The 18,827-nt window shown below is 39.9% G+C and overlaps 1 protein-coding gene across 30 annotated transcripts in view; it reads right to left on the bottom strand.

Moving 5' to 3' along the window:
* AFDN (afadin, adherens junction formation factor) overlaps positions 1-18,827 on the bottom strand; it is a 215,865-nt gene that overhangs the window by 39,447 nt on the left and 157,591 nt on the right. For all 30 annotated transcript variants that reach the window (XM_043543212.1, XM_037895158.2, XM_037895174.2 and 27 more), the window contains one exon: positions 16,278-16,364. In XM_043543212.1, the coding sequence (XP_043399147.1) occupies positions 16,278-16,364 (87 nt within the window). The remainder of the gene's footprint in view (positions 1-16,277; positions 16,365-18,827) is intronic.

The raw sequence follows: 18,827 nt of genomic DNA, 5'->3' as shown, positions 1-18,827 counted from the left end.
CATGGTCATCTTACGTGAAGAACTTCTCCAGCTGAAAATAAAGGTGAACTTTTTTTTTGCAGTCCATGATTTTTAGTGTTTAGAAGAGTTATGAATTTAAGATACCAGCTAATTTACGCTCACAAAGTGATCACCCTATGTCTGACCTATAGGTCCTCATCCTCAAAGAAAACCTGCACAACACTTTCAAAAGATGAGCCTGGGAGCTTAAATTCGTAACTCTGTTAGGCACTAAAAATCATGGACTGAACAGAGAGACTGGATTTATGGCTTATTACAACAAGCTGTAACACACTAACCCCCCTCTTTTTGGCCTATGACTGCAGAAGTGTTAAAAGGCCACTCTATCTTGAATGGTCTCTTAGAAAAGGGGTTCCCAAACTGTGGGCTGTGGCCCAAAGGTGGGCCACAACACAGTCCTGGGTGATCTGCCATCATGGGTGGAGTTTCAGAAGGTGGGAGGGAACAGGGTGAGCCGCAATGCCAGGCACTCTGTGCGTCCAGATCAGTTTCCCCACGTGGGTTGTGTATCAGCCGCCATGCCCTTCAGTCTCAGGTAGGTGTAGTTCTTGGTGCCCACAATCCACTGGGTGCCGGTGGCCACAGTAACCGTATAGGGCAGCTTGGCCCAGCCTGACCTTGCGCGCGCACACAGCCACAAGGCGCGAAGCTGCCACCACTGTCCCAACTAGAAACTGAGCATATGGACAGACCATGCAGCAGCACCACCTCCTTGCACACAGCCCCTCCCTGCACCCTAAGCTATATGCCTCCCAGCACACAGCCCCTAACTACCCCCTTCCTGCACACAGCCTCTAGCTACCCCCTGTGTGTACCCTGAGCTACTCTCACATGCCCACAGCCCCTAGCTACCCCCTGCCTGTACCCTGAGCTGGCTGAAAGGCTGAAAATTGAAGTTAAGATCAGGTTGAGCCTCACTAACATATGCAATGGCACAGACTAGCCACCAAACATGTGGTGAGCATTTCTCTGGGTCCATATCATTTCACTGGGTCCAGTGTTGTCAGCAGATAGACTAGAAGACTTAACAGAGTTTCCCCAACTTTAATTTCGGTATTTCTATGGTTAGAACTAAACATTATGAAAAATACTTTGGAAGAATTTTTCCAGATGTCAGAAGAAATGTACAGAAAGGTAGCATTAGACAGTCTCAAACATGTGAACTTAGGCATCTGTATAATATATTTGCATATGCAGGTACTGTAGCTAAACCTGTATTTCTGCAGATAATTAATGGCAATGCCTCATTGCTACAAGTTTTAGACAACTATTGTTTGCCTATACCTGTTCAGCTTCACACACCTTGCTTTCTATTCAGTTAAAAATGACAATAAAACTGGTAAAGCTAAGAATTATGCTTGATTACAGGGCGCAAAACATTAATACAAACATGAATTATGTTACTACAGTATGTTAACTGTATTAACATCTACTTTAGGTTACAGGAAATATATTCAAATTTTACAAGTGACTTGAGTGAGGACTTGAAGATTTCTGCTTTAACTCCATGGTAGCTTTCAGTGGTTTGAGAATTCACATGCTTCGTACTCTGGGGAAACAGCTTTAAAATAAAAGATATCTAAATTTTCCAATTATTATGTAACAAACATCTGAAGTTGTATTGAGCCATTCTCCAATCGTTCCCTGAGTATTATTCCCACTGAAATGGTTGAAAAGATCAGGCTTACGTATCAAGCCAGAAGTCTAGAATGCAAAAACCTGTTAATCAGAAGTCAGATTGGGCACCCTGCCTTTTTGTTAATGACAATCATGAACGTTATCTACAGGAAATACATATTTCAGAAAACGTAAGAAAGAGCTAGGCTCCAAAAGAAGATAAGAAAATAACACCGCAAATACTTTAAAAAGTGAGTAGAATAATTGGTATGCACTCTGCACACGATTCAGCCATGGGAATAAAATTATATTTGTTCTTGTCATGGAGAACTTTTTTTACAACCTATTTGGGAAGGAAGGCGGGAATGATACAGAAAGGAACACAGATATAAGAGCATAACACATTGGCTAAATCCATTTTTTTATATTGAAAACCATGCTATTTGAAATGGATTTCTGAAGGATTAATCACAAAACTTTTACTTGGAGTAAGCCTGGTCCTAAAATAAGTGATTTGAAGAATAGCTTAAAACAAGCCTTATTTTATTACATTTAATTGAGATTAATCTGAAATATTGTTAGATGATCTACTCAACTGAACTGATAATTAAAAGCTCACTTCCTTTCATGAGGCTTCATAAATAAGGATAATAATATAGAAGAAAAGAAAAAACAAAACAAAAATCTTTGTATGTGTATCTTTGGATTAGAAAGTTTTTGGTTTTGGGGTTGTTTTTTTTTGCATTATAGTAACTGAGCATATTTTCAGGGATACAAAATAATCTGTGTAACTAGAACATTTTAGCAAACCAATATAACTTCCGCTCCATGATAAAAGAGTCCAGGCTTGATAGCTAGATTTTTACCCCACTCTTCCCACCGCCCCCCGAAACAGTAGTATTCACTGGTGTCATCAAGACTAATTCTCATTTTCTAGTCTCTGTAAGCTTATACAGAAGATCAGAAGTTTTATAAACATCCTTAAAGGCAAGTTTATGCAATAGGATCAGTCTCAGCTTGACTTGTCTGGCAAGCAGTAAATCTACAAGTATTTAAATAAGCTACATTTATAAGCATTCTAAGAGTACACCAGTTTACTAAACCACTCCAGCTGGTTTACATATGCAACTCACTATGAAGTATAAAGGAAAGGCTTCTGAAAAACCAAACACCCACATTCCCCAAAAGTTGTATGATTTCACAGGTCAGCCTTAGTCAAGAAAGAGCATGTAAATCTGCTTATCTACGTACAGAACATGTTGTGACCCTGACATTTTTTAATTTGCCATCAGTTCAGGAGAATGGGGGAAACCAACTCAGTAACTACTGATTATACATTTACAATGAGGACAAAAACATCTCCTCCATCTGAAGGTCAAAAACTTTTTGGCAGAGGAAGTTCAGTCCCCCCAAGTCCAATTTCAACTTTGGAAATCTATCATCATTAGACAAAATACTCTAAACCACACTCCATATAATCTCCAAACATAAATGAGGTGAACCAGCTTGCTGTATGCAGAACGGCTTCCTTTAATTGTGGTTACAGCTGCTTTGTTTCATGTGGTGCTCTTCAAAAAAAAAAAAAAAAAAAAAACCAACCCAACATACTGATTTTTTAAACTGACTCATGCTCCACATATGCCAACTCTTCCCCGCCCCTTGAAAAAAACCAGAAACATTTTAGGAATTGGAGAAAGTACAGTTGTAAGCAAAAAAACCTCCTCCAGTAAAACTGAGAGGTATTCAAACACTGCCACCAAACAACGTCACCAGCTGGAAGAGACACACAATGCACCTGAATGACAATGACCACACTTTTGTTAAAATACTAAGTAATGTGGGGTTGGAAGACAAATTCAAAACACCTTAAGAGCTAGAAAAATGCCACAGTTCATACATGCGTAATTTCTTAAAGTTCAAAAGCATCCAATGAATCTGCTGAATCATATTCAGTGTTTACAATCCCAAAGAGAAGTGAATAAAAACCAGGGCTAAATCAGTGTAAGTTCTGTCACTGACTTTAATGAAACCATGATTTCACACTAGGTATTTGTTACTAAAAAAATGTCCAGTGAAAACACTACAGGCTCAAGCACAAAACAGTAAGTTAACTGGACTTCACCTACAGTTTCGTAAGACTTGCTTCTCAAAGTAGATAGAAAGGAAAAGAAGAACCTTTACATCTCTAAAAAATTATGCTTTTCTTTTATTAAAAAGAGTATCAAACATATCTTATTTTCCTTCATTCCTAGCTTCCTTTTTACCTGGTTTTGGTTTCCATCTGATTTAACTGCCTTGCTATTAATTCTAATATGTTAGGTAGATGTTATTGGCAGGTGAGATCTACTGATCTAGACAAAAGTACATTGATTTGAGTGCCAAAATCATCTTTGTCTCAGCACTAAATCGCACCCATCTAAAAATCAATCTCTTCCAAATCTCTTTATTGATGAAAAATACCACTATTTCTCCCTAATTGCTAAGGAATCTGGATTTCAGAAATTGAAATTGAGTATGCAATGGGCTTTTTACGTCCTTGAATTTTACTCCTACTTTAAAAGACATGGGAGAAAAAAGAAAATGAGGAGGAGGAAAATACTTCAGTCGACTTAATCTTTTCTAAACCTTCATGAAAAACCCTCTTTAACATGGCAGTCCCCACAAGGTTCAGATATGTTATTCAGTATTCTCCAGCTTTTGCAACAGAAATCTAAAATTTAGATCTGCATGGAACCCTTCACTTACCTCAAATTATGAGCTTTCAAAATATCAATTATTCGTTGACACTCTTTGAGCTTAAAGTTTACTAACTGAGGACTTTACTTTTAACATACACTTTCAAGTAATATTCAGATCTGTAAAGCACCGAGATATTTGGAGTCAAGCCATTTACCAGAAATGATACTACTTCTGATTCAGTGACACTATTCCCTTGTGTGTCAGTACTGAACTGAACTAATGCCTGAGCCAGAATTAATGGTTGGTGGTGCTGCCTTACGGGTGAGACATTAATTGGGCAGGACCTCTGTTGTACAATCCAAATATTCCAGTGCACTTTTTTCAAGAGATGGGTTTTAGCCTCTGGTGTTGAAACTGAACATGAGATAATTACATTCTACCTATCTCAATTCAAGTGGACAGTTTCAGATGGACGGAGTTTAAAATCACATGTAATGTTGCTAGGTCCTGCTAAACAGCTAACAATTTCCAGACCAGTTGAGACTACTTTTCACTGGTGACAGAAGCTATTTCTTTATGAATAATTTTTGTAGATCTTATGTAATATACTTTGAGATCCTCGAGAATGAGAAAAATCATAATCAGGATGCTACAGTATTACTATTAGCAAAGTTATTCCAGTGGCATTGGTCCCAGGATATTCGAGATACAATGGACCAACTTCCGTTGGTGACAGAGACAAGCTTTTGATCTTACACAGAGCTCTTCTTCAGATCTGGGAAACTCAGTGTCACAGCTAAATACATGAATGAAACAGATAAGCAGTTAACACACGTTGCAAGGTGAAGGTGGGCAGTTAACACCTTTACCGTCATAGGACAAAGGAGTGTTAGTGAGTTATAGACTGTTGTAATGAGCCATAAATCCAGTATCTTTATTAAGTCAATGATTTTTGGTGTCTAACAGAGTTATGAATTTAAGTTCTCAGGCTCATCTTTTGAAGGTGTTGTGCCAGTTTCCTTTGAGGACGAGGACTGAGAGATCAGATATAGAGTGATCATTTTGTGAAAAGTGTTCGCCCACAGGTGACATGGTGTTTCTGTTTTTTGTAATTTTTCTGTGCACGTTCATTTGAGAATGTAGTAATTGTCTGGATTCACGCACGTTGTTGTTGGGGCATTTAGTGCATTGGATGAGGTACACTACAAGTTGTAATAGGCATGTGTAGGACCCCATGGATCTTGATAGCTCCAATAAAGTTGTCCAAAAGAAGCTGGTCCAATTAAACCCACCTTCTCTGTATTGTTTACTGTGCGTAGCCAAAAGGCCTTAAGCTGATGACGCCTGGTAGATGAAATACCAGTTAAACCTTCTACACTTACTATGCCCCCTTCCCCTCTAGCTTAATCAACAGGATACTGTTGCATACTGATTGCATACTGTTTCTATTGCACAATAAATTGAGCAGGTTCCCCACACTCCTATCCTTCTGTACTTACAACAGATGTAATCTGTTTGTGACTGTCTTAATGAAAAAATAGAACACCCTAAATAGACTGTGATCCTTGGACTCTTCCTTTGTGGTTTTCCTCCTTCCAACATGCTGCCGTCTTTGGAGTGGGGAGGGAAAGGAAGCAATCATAATGAAATAAAATATTTTGTGTATGCTAGGAAGTGCCTGAATACTTAGCTATTATGGCACAAGTAGAATTGGCATATCCACCCGGTTTTGCAAGGAGCTTAGCTCCAGGGAGAAGTGCTTTCCCAGCAGACGACATTAAAACAAACATCTGGGTGACCCATTTGCAATATATAGTCGAAACCTGCATTGAGTGAAATCTTACTTGTCCACCTGAATCAGATCTGTGGCTAGGGGTACCAGGGATCTGATTTTCAGTGGGAACACCAGGTCAAAAAGGGACCCTGGCGGTTCTGGTCAGCACTGCTGACCGGGCAATGCAGCACTAAGGCAGGCTAGTCCCTCCCTACCTGTCCTAGCTGGCACCGCAGCTTAGAAGTGGCCAGCAGGTCTGGCTTCTAGGCAGGGGGCAGAGCCACAGGGCTCTGTGTGCTGCCCCCGCCCCGAGCACCGGCTCCGCACTCCCATTGGCCGGGGGGGCGGTGCCTGCAGGTGAGAGCAGCCCATGGAACCTCCTGCCCTCCCCACCTAGGACCCGGATCTGCTGGCTACTTCCAGGGTGCACGCAGCATGGTGCCAAGATGGGCAGGCAGCCTGCCTTAGTTCCCCATGCTGTGCTCCTGACCAGGAGCCACCCAAGGTAAGCCCACACCCCAATCGTGAGCCCCAACCCCCTGCCCCAGCCCTAAGCCCCCTCTCGCACCCTGAAACCCTCATTTCTGGCCTCACCCTGGAGCCCGCACCCCCAGCCCCAGATAAGTGAAAGTGAGTGAGGGTGGGGGACAGAAAGCCACCGAAGGAGAGGGAATGTAGTGAGCGGGGATGGGCCCTCGGAGAAGAGGCAGGGCAGGGCCAGGGTGTTTGGTTTTGAGCGACTAGAAAGTTGGCAACCCTATCTGTGGCTTCAGATAAGAGAGAGAGCGCGAGCGCAACCAGGGTGCCATAAGCTTATAAGACAAAGAAATAGGAAGAAGAAGCTACCTATCATGGAACTTCCCTCAGTACCAGAAGCTACAAAAAACACTGAAAATGATGAGTTGGCAGGAAGCAAGTCACTTACCACCATGTTAATTGCTTATTTGTATGTCCCATGGCATGAGCTAAACTGGCAACTTCCATAATTACTTACTTCTAGGAGACAGAGGCATGAAAAAACAAAAACCCTGTGGTGATAATGCTAATGAAATGCTCTCAGTTCTAAGAGGTTATTAAGAAGCACAGGTAGTTGAGATGCCTGATCTGAAATAATATTAGGCACCAGAAAAACCCCTCTTTGCTCAATAACACCAAATAATGCACAAGATTTCCTTTAGGCATGTGAACTAACGTTCAGACTGATCAAGTATAAGTTCATTCACGTCCACAGGATGCCAAAACACTAGAATTCTACCAGAAGAGAAGCTTGTATGTCAACAATGAAATAATGAACCGTACAAAAGTATACCAATGCTTTGTTGTTTGCTAACTCATGGTAAACATACTCATACATATTTGTCAGCATATACTGGTGAAGTTCAGATCCTAAAAGTACTATTGGTGACAGAAGAATCCGATTTTAAAGTTTTTTTTAGTAAGTCAGTTAATTCTGGATTGCCTAACAAACAAGTTCTCTATGCCACACGTAAAATATCAGAAAGAAATTCCTGATTTGCATAGATATCCCACAATATATTCAAAATTCCTGATATTAAAATCAATCCCATTTCAGCCCCTTTTTACACCACCAACTTATACTGATGTAAATTGGGCTAAAGAACCAGGAGCTGTTAGTACAACTGATCAGTTCATACAATTAATACATTTTAGACTAGAAAATAACTTATCCCACATTCTAATTAATTCATCCTTAAAAAAAACCAAAGTTACATATCAAAATAATCTGTTTTAGAAAGGCAATGCCTTTTTCTACAGTGTCGAAGGCAAAATCTGTCATGTTCAGATTTTGAAATGTTTGTAATTTTTTTCAAAAAGCCTGTATCTCATCAGCTGATTACTTTATTTCAGTAAATTCAATGGAAATACTTTATCCAATTACCATATTTTTACAGAAAAATACACTCATTTGTGTTTTGAAAGAAATGTTTTTCCTGAGTCAGTTTTGTTGACTAACTTTTTCCCTTGTGGTTGTAACAAATGACTAATTTTAATAAATGGAAGAGAAAGGTCCCATATCCTTCAAAGTACAAAAACATAATACATTTAAGTCAGTCTTCACACACTGGTTGTGTTCATTAATCAGCAGCTTCTTGTAAACCATTTCTGTTCTACTGTGCTCACAGAAGACGGTGAAACACTAATCTTGTTTTGTACAGTATCAATCTACATTTCTCCACTCTGTAAATACACCTTAAATTCAATAAATAGTTTGAGTCACTGGAGCACATTTTCTAGGTCTGTTATTCTATTCACAGACCAGGTCCACAAAATATTAAAATCTCTTAGAAGTACTGTTTAGGATGTCAATTTTAATTATTCTTACAACACTTTATAAATGGTAAACAGGGACATTTAGAGGAATCTGGATTAAAGCCAATTAATATGACAAGCAGGCATATCATAAGTCATGCTATTCATGCTCTTTTAAAGTAAAATAGTAGCAGTCAGTGGTGTTACTTAAACAGTAAAAAGCTAAAAACTGTCACTACCACAAGTCTTTCTTTTGAGAAGTGCTTAAAAAGAAAGGACTTAAAAGTATAGGGTTTTTTTCCCCCCTTCTAATGTTTGAAAAGTTAGCCACTACCCCAACTGTGTAACTGCATGCTACATTAAATAGCTGCTACAAGAACAAATACCTACAGACAGGTTTAAACAAGCAAGAGTACAGGAAAAAGTTCAGGTATAACATTTAAAACTTTACAGCAAAACAGTTCCAAATAGAACCCTGAACAAACTTACCATGGATTCTGTTCTTCCAACAACAGAAAACCACATTTTGATCTCTGGGACTATAGATCCTTAAAAAAAACCCAGCAACAAACAATTCTCCACTTCTCTCTCAGCCCTCAACAGCAACCAACACGACAGTCTGCTGGATTTTCCAAGACACCCATCAAGATAATTCTGAGCTGGATGCTATGACACTGTATGGCATTTATCAACACTAGCTATAACCAATACAATATTCAGACTCTTACGTAATCACTTATGCAGCTCTGACTTTCATTTACTTTAGGAGCTTTATTAAACTTTGAAAACTGCTAGAAAAACAAAAAGGGACCTCTTGTTCAAAAGACAAAAAACCTCCAAATTAAACAGGAAGTAATGTGCTGGCCCACAGATGGGTAAGAAGTCACATGCTAAACCCCCCCACCCTCCCCAAAGTGATATATTTTTAAAGTAAACTGCACGCACATACTGCTTCCAAATCATCTGGATTTCATAAAATGTAACCGCAATGTGGTTGAGAGTCAAGCAGCTTTTAACATCACAACATCTTTCAGGGTTAGAGCAACCAAATTCTGCACACAACCGCAAAAATCAGTACTGCCACTGATGCCCAACCACTCCCATCTCCCTAAAACTCAGTGCCCCTGTGATGCTATTCGAGGCACAATTACAAAAAGCTTTAGTACAGAAAAACATGCAACATTACAATAGTGGTGGAGCAGCAGTTGGACTTTCTGGATAACAACGCCGGACAACCTGTATAATTTAATCTTTTTAAACAGAATACAACTTTTCATAGTTTTAAAAGATGTTGCAAGGTATTTTTTTCTAACTCTTAAAATCATTTTAATAACCTCTTATAAGCTCAAAACAGGTGTTTCATTACTAACATTTGTTTTCATTCATTGCACATGCATACTTGTTTGTTACGTGGGTTCTCAAAAGCTGTGTTGACAAACATACCACTCATTTATAATGTAAAATTACATAAATTGAAGGGTAGGGCCAATTTTGAATCACATTTATAACTATTTTTGTGTCAGTAAAAGGTACCAGTTAAAACATTACAATTGAAATTAAAAGATAAGCCGTTGATATTGTAGATTCAGATTAAGTGGAAAGAGGACCAAATATATTGCTTCTCAGTGATTGTATAAATGTTTTCATTCTTATATTCCTTGCTTCACCCGTTCTTAACTTAACATTTGGGTTTGTGATCCCTTGTATTACAAACTGAACTCCACCATAAGGACAAGAGGAAGGGGGGAAGAAATGCAGAGTGAAAACGATTTCATTTTCTTCACCAATCTGAGAATCTTCTCACTTCCCTCTCTTCTCCAAAAATGCCTGTGACTTTGCATTACAGTCATCTTCTGACTGGCAAATGTTGACCAGACAGGAGTCCCTTCGGAGCTAATCAGTTTCACTTAATAAGTGAGAGAGATCAGTGTTGAGATGGCACAACACTCCATTCCTCCTTTATGAATCATAGAATATCAGGGTTGGAAGGGACCTCAGGATGTCATCTAGTCCAACACCCTGCTCAAAGCAGGACCAACTCCAACTAAATCATTCCAGCCAGGGCTTCGTCAAGCCAGGCCTTAAAAACCTCTAAGGATGGAGATTCCACCACCTCCCTAGGTAACCCATTCCAGTGCTTCACCACCCTCCTTGTGAAATAGGAAAAACTATTATCCAACCTACACCTCCCAAACTGCAACTTGAGACCATTGCTCCTTGTTCTGTCATCTGCCACCACTGAGAACAGCCTAGCTCCATCCTCTTTGGAATCCCCCTTCAGGTAATTGAAGGTTGCTATCAGATCCCCCCTCACTCTTCTCGTCTGCAAACTTCTTCTCAAAGAAGTATGGGCTGGATGAATGGACTCTAAGGTGGATAGAAAGCTGGCTAGATCGGGCTCAGCGGGTAGTGATCAATGGCTCCATGTCTAGTTGGCAGCCGGTATCAAGCGGAGTGCCCCAAGGGTCAGTCCTGGAGCCAGTTTTGTTTAATATCTTCATTAATGATCTGGAGGATGGTGTGGATTGCACCCTCAGCAAGTTTGCAGATGACACTAAACTAGGAGGAGTGGTAGATACGCTGGAGGGTAGGGATAGGATACAGAGGGACCTAGATAAATTAGAGGATTGGGCCAAAAGAAATCTGATGAGGTTCAACAAGGACAAGTGCAGAGTCCTGGACTTAGGATGGAAGAATCCCATGTACTGCTACAGACTAGGGACCGAGTGGCTAGGCAGCAGTTCCGCAGAAAAGGACCTAGGGGTTACAGTGGACGAGAAGCTGGATATAAGTCAACAGTGCCCCCTTGATGCCAAGAAGGCTAACAGCATTTTGGGCTGTGTAAGTAGGAGCATTGCTAGCAGATCGAGGGACATGATCGTTCCCCTCTATTTGACATTGGTGAGGCCTCATCTGTAGTACTGTGTCCAGTTTTGGGCCCCACACTACAAGAAGGATGTGGAAAAGTTGGAAAGAGTCCAACGGAGGGCAACAAAAATGATTAGGGGGCTGGAGCACATGATTTATGAGGAGAGGCTGAGGGAACTGGGATTATTTAGTCTGCAGAAGAGAAGAATGAGGGGGGATTTGATAGCTGCTTTCAACTACCTGAACGGGGGTTCCAAAGAGGATGGAGCTAGACTGTACTCAGTGGTACCAGATGACAGAACAAAAGGTAATGATCTCAAGTTGCAGTGGGGGAGGTTTAGGTTGGATATTAGGAAAATCTTTTTCACTAGGAAGGTGGTGAATCGCTGGAATGGGTTACCTAGGGAGGTGGTGGAATCTCCTTCCTAAGAGGTTTTTAAGGTCAGGCTTGACAAAGCCCTGGCTGGGATGATTTAGTTGGGGATTGGTCCTGCTTTGAGCAGGGGGCTGGCCTAGATGATGTCCTGAGGTCCCTTCCAACCCTGATATTCTCTGATTCTAAAACGTGCGCCCCAGCCCCCTAATAATTTTCGTTGCCCTCCCCAATTTGTCCACATCGTTTCTGCAGTGGGGGGCCCAAAACTGGACGCGATACTCCAGATGCGGCCTCTCTACTGCTGAATAAAGGGGAATAATCACTTCCCTCAATCTGCTGGCAATGCTCCTACTAATGCAGCCCAACATGCCATTAGCTTTCTTGGCAACAAGGGCACCCTGTTGACTCATATCCAGCTTCTCGTCCACTGTAATCCCAGGTCCTTTTCTGCAGAACTGCCGCTTAGCCAGTTGATCCCCAGCCTGTAGCAGAGCATGGGATTCTTCCGTCTTAAGTGCAGAACTCTGCACTTGACCTTAGAATCATAGAATATCAGGGTTGGAAGGGACCTCAGGAGGTCATCTAGTCCAACCCCCTGCTCAAAGCAGGACCGATCCCCAATTAAATCATCCCAGCCAGGGCTTTGTCAAGCCTGACCTTAAAAACTTCTAAGGAAGGAGATTCCACCACCTCCCTAGGTAACGCATTCCAGTGTTTCACCACCCTCCTAGTGAAAAAGTTTTTCCTAATATCCAACCTAAATCTCCCCCACTGCAACTTGAGACCATTACTCCTTGTTCTGTCATCTGCTACCACTGAGAACAGTCTAGAGCCATCCTCTTTGGAACCCCCTTTCAGGTAGTTGAAAGCAGCTATCAAATCCCTCCTCATTCTTCTCTTCCATAGACTAAACATCCCCAGTTCCCTCAGCCTCTCCTCATAACTCATGTGTTCCAGTCCCCTAATCATTTTTGTTGCCCTCCGCTGGACTCTTTCCAATTTTTCCACATCCTTCTTGTAGTGTGGGGCCCAAAACTGGACACAGTGCTTCAGATGAGGCCTCACCAGTGTCGAATAGAGGGGAACGATCACGTCCCTCGATCTGCTGGCAATGCCCCTACTTATACATCCCAAATTGCCATTGGCCTTCTTGGCAACAAGGGCACACTGTTGACTCATATCCAGCTTCTCGTCCACTGTAACCCCTAGGGTCCTTTTCTGCAGAACTGCTGCCGAGCCATTCGGTCCCTAGTCTGTAGCGGGGCATTGGATTCTTCCGTCCTAAGTGCAGGACTCTGCACTTGTCCTTGTTGAACCTCATCAGATTTCTTTTGGCCCAATCCTCCAATTTGTGTAGGTCCCTCTGTATCCTATCCCTACCCTCCAGCATATTTACCTCTCCTCCCAGTTTAGCGTCATCTGCAAACTTGCTGAGGGTGCAATCCACACCATCCTCCAGATCATTTATGAAGATATTGAAGAAAACCAGCTCCAGGACCGACCTCTGGGGCACGCCACTTGGTACCAGCTGCCAACTAGACATGGAGCCATTGATCACTACCCGTTGAGCCCGACAATCTAGCCAGCTTTCTATTCACCTTATAGTCCATTCATCCAGCCCATACTTCTTTAACTTGCTGGCAAGAATACCGTGGGAACCCGTATCAAAAACTTTGCTAAAGTCAAGGAATATCGCATCTACCACTTTTCCCATATCCAGAGCCAGTTATCTCATCATAGAAGGCAATCAGGTTGGTCAGGCATGACTTGCCCTTGGTGAATCCATGTTGACTGTTCCTGATCACCTTCCTTTCCTCCAACTGCTTCAAAATGGATTCCTTGAGGACCTGCTCCACGATTTTTCCAGTGACTGTGGTGAGGCTGAGCAGTCTGTAGTTCCCCGGATTCTCCTCCTTCCCTTTTTTAAAGATAGGCACTATATTTGCCTTTTCCCAATCATCCAGGTTTATTGGAAATGAAATGAAATGAGTACAGTTCTTTTGTCACTGAAGTCAGAGACAGATCTGTATTCATAATTTAAACTTTAGCACTGGAAGTATAAAAGTATCTCCAGCCGAGTAAACTGATACTTGTGTTATTTGTAACAGTGCCATCTACTGAGCAATCATTGTAATTTTCAGGTTTTATTGCCTTTTTTGAAGCACTCCTGTCATCTAAGGGCCCAAGAGTTCCACCTGCAGCACAGAGAGAGGCCTTCATTTCTTACAATAAAATATAATTTTACATTATTATTTGAAAGTCAATGCTTTTCCGATTTTGAAGAGAAATATTGCAAAAACAATTTGCAAAACGTTAACAATGGTGTGCAAGTGCAACCGACAAATTAATTCCTCTCTGATACATGCGGTCTAAGTCTTTTTGGATAGTCCATACTTTTAAGAACTTCATTTCACAGCATGATTTTTTAGACCTGGCAAATTTCAACAAATATAATCTCTCTCTCCCTCCTCGTTTTCTGCAGGGGAAAAAACAACGAACAAAAACAAAACAAAACTGCATTCTCCCCTCATTCCAGAATTTCAATTTCTGTACCAATGCAAATATATGACTGAAATCCACTGGAAAAACCAAGAGTCAATAGATAAGGAAAGTAACAAAAAATGAGAAAGTATATTCACTGTTACAGCTTCTCAAATACCATTTACCTAATTTCAATTGCTCTTTTCTACACAACTTTGGAAATTGCACTGCCTGTACACTTTTTTGCACCTTTTATTACTTTTATAATAATACAGGAAAACTGAAAAAACAGCTCTCTCTAATAAGCAATTCTCTGTTCTAAGCAACCACTTGAAAAATATCTCCATTCTATTTCTAGGACCATTTGATTCAGCTTTCAACGAAAGACCATCTCTTTTATGCAACCAATATTCTACTGGTTTCTTAAGTAGTCACATAACAGATTTCACTATTTACTTTGCTATTTCAAATACGCATTAGCTGGGCAAAAAAGATTTTCTACATAGCTATAGATTAACATCAGGATAAGGAGACAGAACATCTGCTTCTTACTAATTTTCACACAGGTGAGAATAATTTTTTTAACTTCAACTTTTTAAAACTTATTTCGACACCGCGCAGTAGCCCAGTTGTGTACTGCTGCTATAAATTAGGAGTATGCTGCCAGTGAAAACTGTGTGCCCGACAGGGAAGACAGTTCCAATGGAAACAGCAATTTTCCCCATCTCATATCCCTGCTCCTCCTTACATGAGAAAGTTTTTTCATGCTAAATTAGGACTTCTCATCAATTTAATAAACCAGTTCCACTTCCATATCGAGCAAACACTGAACTGAAATTCAGTTGGCAGTCAGAAGTCTGATGTGCAGATAAATTGGGGTACTCTCAATACTCATGTACTATTAGTCTTTCAGACTACTACTGCACTAACATGTCAATAGCACAAAATTAAAATTTTTAGTCTCCAATTTCTCAGATTTTGATATTATTTTCTTGTAGTCCAAGATACTAATTAGGTGTATACTCCTTAACCCCCCCCACCCCCGATGGCAGGAACAGAACATTAAAAATAAATATAAAATAATCTAAACTCCACCACCCCTCAAGCAGAAACACATTCTGAAATACGCAAAATTTCAGCTAAAAGAAAAATCTTTACAAGTACTCAGTCATGTCTGACAGCTTAAAAGCCGTCAGATAACAGCATCTTTAGGATGTAAACTCGTTGGGACAGTAACTTAAGTGTTTTGACACAGGTCATCTACTGCACAGTAAAAGACATTGTCTCTTCATGTGTTTGTTCATGGCCTACTCATGATTGGGGCTTTTGGGCACCACAGTTATATAAATTATTAATAAATAAATCACACTAAAAGCTGAAAATCAAGAGAATGTTGTGTCTGCTACATAAAGCCCATATAATAGACAGACCTAGCCAATAGGTAGAGCCCTCCATCTGGTGGCTGGAGTAATATGTGCATTCTTTATGTTACCACAGCCAAGACGAATCTATAGCCAGTACCCCTTATAAGGCAAACTTTCAAAAGGGAGCCTCCTCTTGGCACAGCTACTCTGCATATAGTATTTTATAGATTAATAAGATGAAACAAAATTAAAATCACATAGGCACCTAATTTCAGTTCACTACACAGTAGATAGAAACTTCCATTTACATACTAGAATCATTTTTTTAACAACTCATTTTTAAATTTTAATGCATATAAAAATATAACACTTCCATAAAAACTGGCATTTATTACTCCTTATCATAAAGAGTTTCTGCTACTTTTTTAGCAGTGAATCAGTTTTCATTATCTTTTCATACTCAGATCAAAACCTAAATATCCAAATACAAAGGGTTGATAGCATCAATATTTAACTTAAAAAAATACAAGTATGAATGTAATATATTAACAATTAGTGTGATATGGTCAATATTAAGAGTACCAAATTACAAAATTAAATCCAAAAATTCATTATAGGACACAATTTCAATATTAAAATTTTCTGATTTAAATTGTTGTTCCTCTTACTTTGTTCAGATTCTGTGTATTTTGTAGACCAGCATTTCATAGCCAGGAACCTAGCAGGCTAAATATGGTATGCAACATAGACTTTCCCAGAACATGTTTAAGGAAGTGTTAAAGTAAAAAGTGTTGCTTGATGATTTTACTGCAATATGTTTTCATACCTTAGCAGCCACAATGCTTAGGCCCATTCCATTTTGTTTCTTTAATGTTACTGTGATGATTTCAGGTTCTTTCCTCAAAGGCTGAGCCTATCAAATAGGGGGGAGGGAGGGAAACAAACATGTAAGTTTGCATTAATAGCAAAACTGAGTATGAAGATTTCTGCATAAAATAGTCTAAATCAATAAAATAAACAATAATGAATGATTGGATGGAATACCTGTTGACATGCAAAAGCTCCTTTTACAAATCATTTTCACTTTAACACCTGTGACTCTTGATTAGTATTAGTTTAGACAGAGGTTATCAGCATTACATCTGTGCTCAGATCACTGCCAAAGGAAAGGCCAAAGTCTACCTAAAAATTTACTGAGGTCTAAGAGATCTACAATTCTAAAATCATTTAACAAAAATAAAAGCTGAAAACTAGTTAAATCATTTTATGATAACTGTGCTCTTTGAACCTTGTTTCAGTTTTTTTAAACCCAACCTCTAGAAAACAAAATTAATGTGCAAAAATACTGGGGCAATAAATATTTTAAGAGCAGATTAAAACCTTTTCATACGTCACAAAAAAGCAAGCAAGACATTTAAGTTTGAAAAAAATCACCAGTGAATATTTGCAGTAGGTAATTTTCATGGTATTCTCTTATGGTGCCAATACCCTGTTAGGTAATGTAGGTGACACTACAATCTTAAGTATATGAAGCCCATAGTAGTGTCCAAATGAAGCAAAACTCTCTCACTGCGAGTTTCATAAGACAAAAGTTACACAATTTAAAAAAATGAAACACCACTGTGGCAAAGTTAATTTTTTTTTTTTTAAAAGCAAGGAAATGCTAAGCGAAGTCTATCCCAGCAGTCTTGTGCCAAAGACTGCGGAAAAACAGGAGCCTGCTCCCATTTTATTTAATAGGAGTTTTTCCATTGATTTAAATGGGAACACAATCAGGTTTCAAGTCCATTAAAAACCCACTAAAGAAGTGACAGATTTCTCCAAAAACACTATGTAGAGGAAAAAGTCACAAGACCCAGGGAACATATAGCTTTGTCACTGCTTCCATCTTTCAGCTCCTTTGCAAACAAAGGGTTAGAAACTAAGTCAATGTGAAGCAAATCTTCAGAAGTATTTATTTTTAAAATTTTACAGACTACCCACCAGGAGTAAAACTCAATTTTAACTCTCAAAAAATCGGTGGCTCAAAAAGAAGTCGTCATCACCTGCTCTAGAACCAAATTATCCACTTCATTATGGATTTCACAAAGTAAAATTATTTTTAAAAAAGCAACTGTAAAAATGGCACTTTCTTACTCATGAGATCTACTGTGTGTAATTCAGAGTGATATTAGCTTACATTAGTGACAAATGGACAATGTGTTACTTGATTACTTCCTTTTTGTGACTGGTCTCTAACTAGTCCAAGACTTCTGGGATATTGACCCTCCGTTTCCAAATACTGGAGGCAGTTCAGGTTTGTTCACTTCTTAACTGTAATGTCTTATACTATATTCCACTATTTACTGGAAGACATTTTTAATTTTTGGCTTGGCTAGACAGGTTGTCCCAAAGAGCCTGAATACCATAAGACTTGGATGAGCCTGCATTTATGGCATTATTTAATGAGGAGGCCTGAGGTGTCATGGTCAGAGGTCTAATCCCGAAGAGCTGAAACACTTTGTTTCCTTTGGCTGTTATTCCTTTTTGTCCACACTCCTGTATAGTCTGAGATGGTGGAATGCCTGCATGAGGCCAGAAGAGCCATTTACCTTGTAGGAGCATCCAATGTGTTTTACGATTTATCACTGAGTAGCCAATCAATCAGATTCAAAGTATTAGAAACTGGAATACATAAGCAAACTCTATCCCATCTATTCAGATGATGGAGAGCAGACCCTTGCAATAGCTCCATTAGCGTTAACTGTGTCATGAAGAGATCTACCATCTAATAACTGGTACAGACAAATCCCCAGACAAGTCATCTAATCTATCATCATTATTTGTGAACACTCTTGGAGGGGTATGTGAGACCAAAGTGTAACATTTTGTATTAACGACAACAACTGCTATGGATGAACTGAAGACTTGGCTGATGAAAGTGTCATATTGTAAGTCTCTGACAGGTCCACTGATATGAGGTAGTTTCCTGGAGAGATTACAGAGACAGAGGAAGACAGTCTCCATCCTGACTTTTGTTTTCTTCATCGACCCCTTCAGCCTTTTGAGCGTACACAGCCCAGACTCCTCCAGAGCTTTTTCCTACTATGAGGAATATGGAGTAGAACCTTGTTACCTTTTCTTAAGGGACAAGTTCTACTGCCCTTAGCTCTAGGGCATACAAGATTTCCTTCAGGATGAGTTGACTTTTTGTCACTGCTTGAGGTGAGGGGATGAAAAAATGGTGTGGAAGAATATGAAGCCCAAGAGAATACCTCAGCTGCACTACCTCTTGTACCCACTTTTCTGATGCCTATTAGCACCAGATGTCTTAAATGAGATATGCCCTCAAGTCTATTTTAGGACCAAGGCAGGATGGGTCTCAGTAACAGTGACT

Source organism: Chelonia mydas, chromosome 3 (genome assembly GCF_015237465.2).
Source record: "Chelonia mydas isolate rCheMyd1 chromosome 3, rCheMyd1.pri.v2, whole genome shotgun sequence".
NCBI lineage: Eukaryota > Metazoa > Chordata > Testudines > Cheloniidae > Chelonia > Chelonia mydas.
The sequence above is the reverse complement of the archived record's forward strand: the minus strand, read 5'-3'. Positions and strand labels throughout refer to the sequence as shown.